This window comes from Geospiza fortis, unplaced genomic scaffold (genome assembly GCF_000277835.1).
Source record: "Geospiza fortis unplaced genomic scaffold, GeoFor_1.0 scaffold213, whole genome shotgun sequence".
Classification (NCBI taxonomy): Eukaryota; Metazoa; Chordata; class Aves; order Passeriformes; family Thraupidae; genus Geospiza; species Geospiza fortis.
In genome coordinates, this window is record NW_005054399.1 from 1,208,488 (window position 1) to 1,211,460 (window position 2,973).

At 44.3% G+C, this 2,973-nt stretch overlaps 1 protein-coding gene across 1 annotated transcript in view; it reads left to right on the forward strand.

Annotated features, from left to right (window-relative positions):
* Positions 1 to 2,973, forward strand: part of LMF1 (lipase maturation factor 1) — a 143,931-nt gene that overhangs the window by 120,617 nt on the left and 20,341 nt on the right. Inside the window, exon 8 of the mRNA XM_031061065.1 lies at positions 1,721 to 1,889. Coding sequence (XP_030916925.1) covers positions 1,721 to 1,889 — 169 coding nt within the window. The remainder of the gene's footprint in view (positions 1 to 1,720; positions 1,890 to 2,973) is intronic.

The window sequence follows — 2,973 nt, forward strand, 5'->3', positions numbered from 1 at the left end:
GTGAGCAGGAGCTGGTGTGAGCTCCAAGCCTCAGCCAGAAGCACTGAAATTAAAAATGTGTCGGCTCCGCAGTTCCACCCCAGCCCAGAGAACGCCAAAGTCGTGTTATTTTTGAATCCCCTGATTTTTCAGGGCTGCTGGAAATAAGAGCTCCTGCTCCTGACTTCCAAGCAATAAAGAGAGGTGAATCACTCCTGAAAAAAAACCCTCCTATGGACCACCCAGGGGCTCCTGCAGGGCCGGGAACCAGAAGTGGCAAAGCGCAGAAGGATTTTCTTAACACAACTGCAACTGCACGAGGCAAAATCACCTCGGAACTGGAGCAGAGTGAGAGGTGTGATAATGAAGCCAGGCTGATTAATATGCATTGAGTTAAATCACATTCAGGTCACAGAGCAAGCCCCAAACCTCAACTGTAACATGTTCCCCTCCAGGACCCAACATGTGTCTGTAATTCAGATAGAAATCGCTTTTTTCACCCCTCATAATTATCCAACTCAGCATAAATGATTATTTTTTTAACTAAATAATAAGTTTGGATTTTTGTTCCTTGCTGTGATTGGTCAGAACTCTCCTTTTTTTAACAATCTGTGACTTTCTGAAGAGTCCTGCTGGGGTTTTAAAACTTGTAACTTGCAAATCACCATGTCAGAAACCATGGTGCCAATCATATAAAATATAAAATCACACATTCTTAGCATTTATTTGTTGTCATTTTTAATGAGAAAACATGGATTTTTTCAACAGAACACTGGCTGAAAGTCCTCATGCTGAAACTGTCCCTGTGTTCTTGATGTTCGCACTGTGGAGTGGTATTTTGGGAGACCACATGCAGGATATTCTCCTAAACAGCCAATAAAAGCTAAAATTAAAACAAAATAACGCCTCTTAAAATGCACACTTCTATATTTAATGCTGCTCTTTAATTCGAAGTTCCAAGGTTTCCTCCTGAAGGGTTTCAGGAGCGTTGCTGTCATGGATCCCTCGGAATAAGAAGAAAGTGGGTGATTCCCATGGGAAATCGAGTCACTTTGGAAATCAAGGCACTGGAAATGGAGTCACTTTAGAAATTGAGGTACTGTGGAAATCAAGTCACTTTGGAAATCAAGGCACTGTGGAAAATAAGTCACATTGGAAATCAAGTCACCGGAAAACAAATCACTTTGGAAATCAAGGTGCTGTGGAAATCGAGTCACTTTGGAAATCAAGTCACTTTGGAAATCAAGGCACTATGGAATTCAAGTCACTATAGAAATCAAGTCACTGGAAATCAAGTCACTTTGGAAATTGAGTTACTTTGGAAATCAAGTCACTTTGGAAATCAAGGCACTTTGGAAATCAAGGCACTGGAAATCAAGCCAATATGGAAATCAAGTCACTGTGGAAATCAAGTCACTGGAAATCAAGTCACTATGGAAATCAAGGTACTGTGGAAATTAAGTCCATTTGGAAATCAAGTCACTTTGGAAATTGAGTCACTATGGAAATCAAGTCACTGGAAATCAAGTCACTGTGGAAATGGAGTCACTCTATGCCTGATCCCTCCTGCTGGAAGCCCAGGCAGAGCTCACATTTGACCCCAGGGTCCCATTTGGGCTGGGCTCCAGGAAGGCTTTGCCATCCCGGAATGTCCTCGTTGGGATGCTCCAATCCCTCACTGCGCGTTTTGGCTGACATTTCGGGACACCCAACACTCTCTGCCTCCTTGTTCCCCATCCAGGTGCTCCTGATCATCAGTGGGAACCTGAGTTTCCTGAACTGGCTGACCATGGTGCCCAGCCTGGCCTGCTTTGACGACGCCAGCCTGGGGCTGCTCTTCGGCTGGCGGCTGCGGGAGCGAGCGGCGCGGCTGCAGCGCCCGGGGACACAGGGACAGAGCCTTGCCCTGGGTGAGTCACCCCAGAGAGGGCAAAAGGGGCATTTTGGTCTGCTTGGCCACAAAGGTCTCACCTTCAAAGCAAAGCTCTGCTCTGTGGGTGGAGGGGACCTGGACCTTCGAGTGCGAGGCTGGTGGTTGGTTGGTGAGTGTGGTATTGTCAGGGTTTCTCGTGGCAGGAAGGAAATGATGAATCTGATTCCATGTTCTTAGAAGGCTAATTTTTTATTTTATTATAATTATTATATTATATTATATTATATTATATTATATTATATTATAGAATATTATAGAATACTGTACTAAAACGATACTGAAACTATACCAAACTATACTGAAGAATACAGAAAGGATGCAGACAGAAGACTAAAAGATAATAATGAAAAACTCTTCCCAGAGCCTTGACACAGTTGGATCGTGATTGGTCATTAAGTCAGAACAATTCACATGAAACCAATCAAACAATGACCACTTGGTAAACAATGTCCAAACCACATTCCAAAGCAGCCAAACACAGGAGAAGCAATCAGATAATTATTGTTTGCATTTTTCTCTGAGGCTTCTCAGCTTCCCAGGAGAAGAAATCCTGGCAAAGGGGTTTTTCAGAAAAGAAATATGATGGTAACAGGTGAGGGTCTGTGGGGACATTGCCATGGGGACATCGTTTCTGGGACATGTCCTCTCTAGGATCAATGTCACAGCAAGTCCAGGCAGCTGTAGCTCTTAAGTCAGTCCTTGCTCTGCCCCCAGTGACTCGAACTCAAAATAAGAATGTGGAGTTTCATGATTTAACTTACAGTTTTTTAATTACTTTTTAAAATTTTGACTGTTTAAAGTCAAGGATAAAACACCCAGTGGGACTTGAGGTGGGGTGAGAAGATTGGTTGTCACATTTGCTCTCCTCACTTGCTCTCCTTCAAGGCATGGTGAAGAGAAGGTTCTAGAGAGATCTCAGAGCCCCTTCCAGGGCCTAAAGGGGCATCAAGAGAGATGGAGAGGGACTTGGGACAAAGGATGGAGGGACAGGACACAGGGAATGGCTTCAAACTGACGGGCCTGGGGGGGATATTGGGAAGGAATTCCTGGCTGGGGGGGAG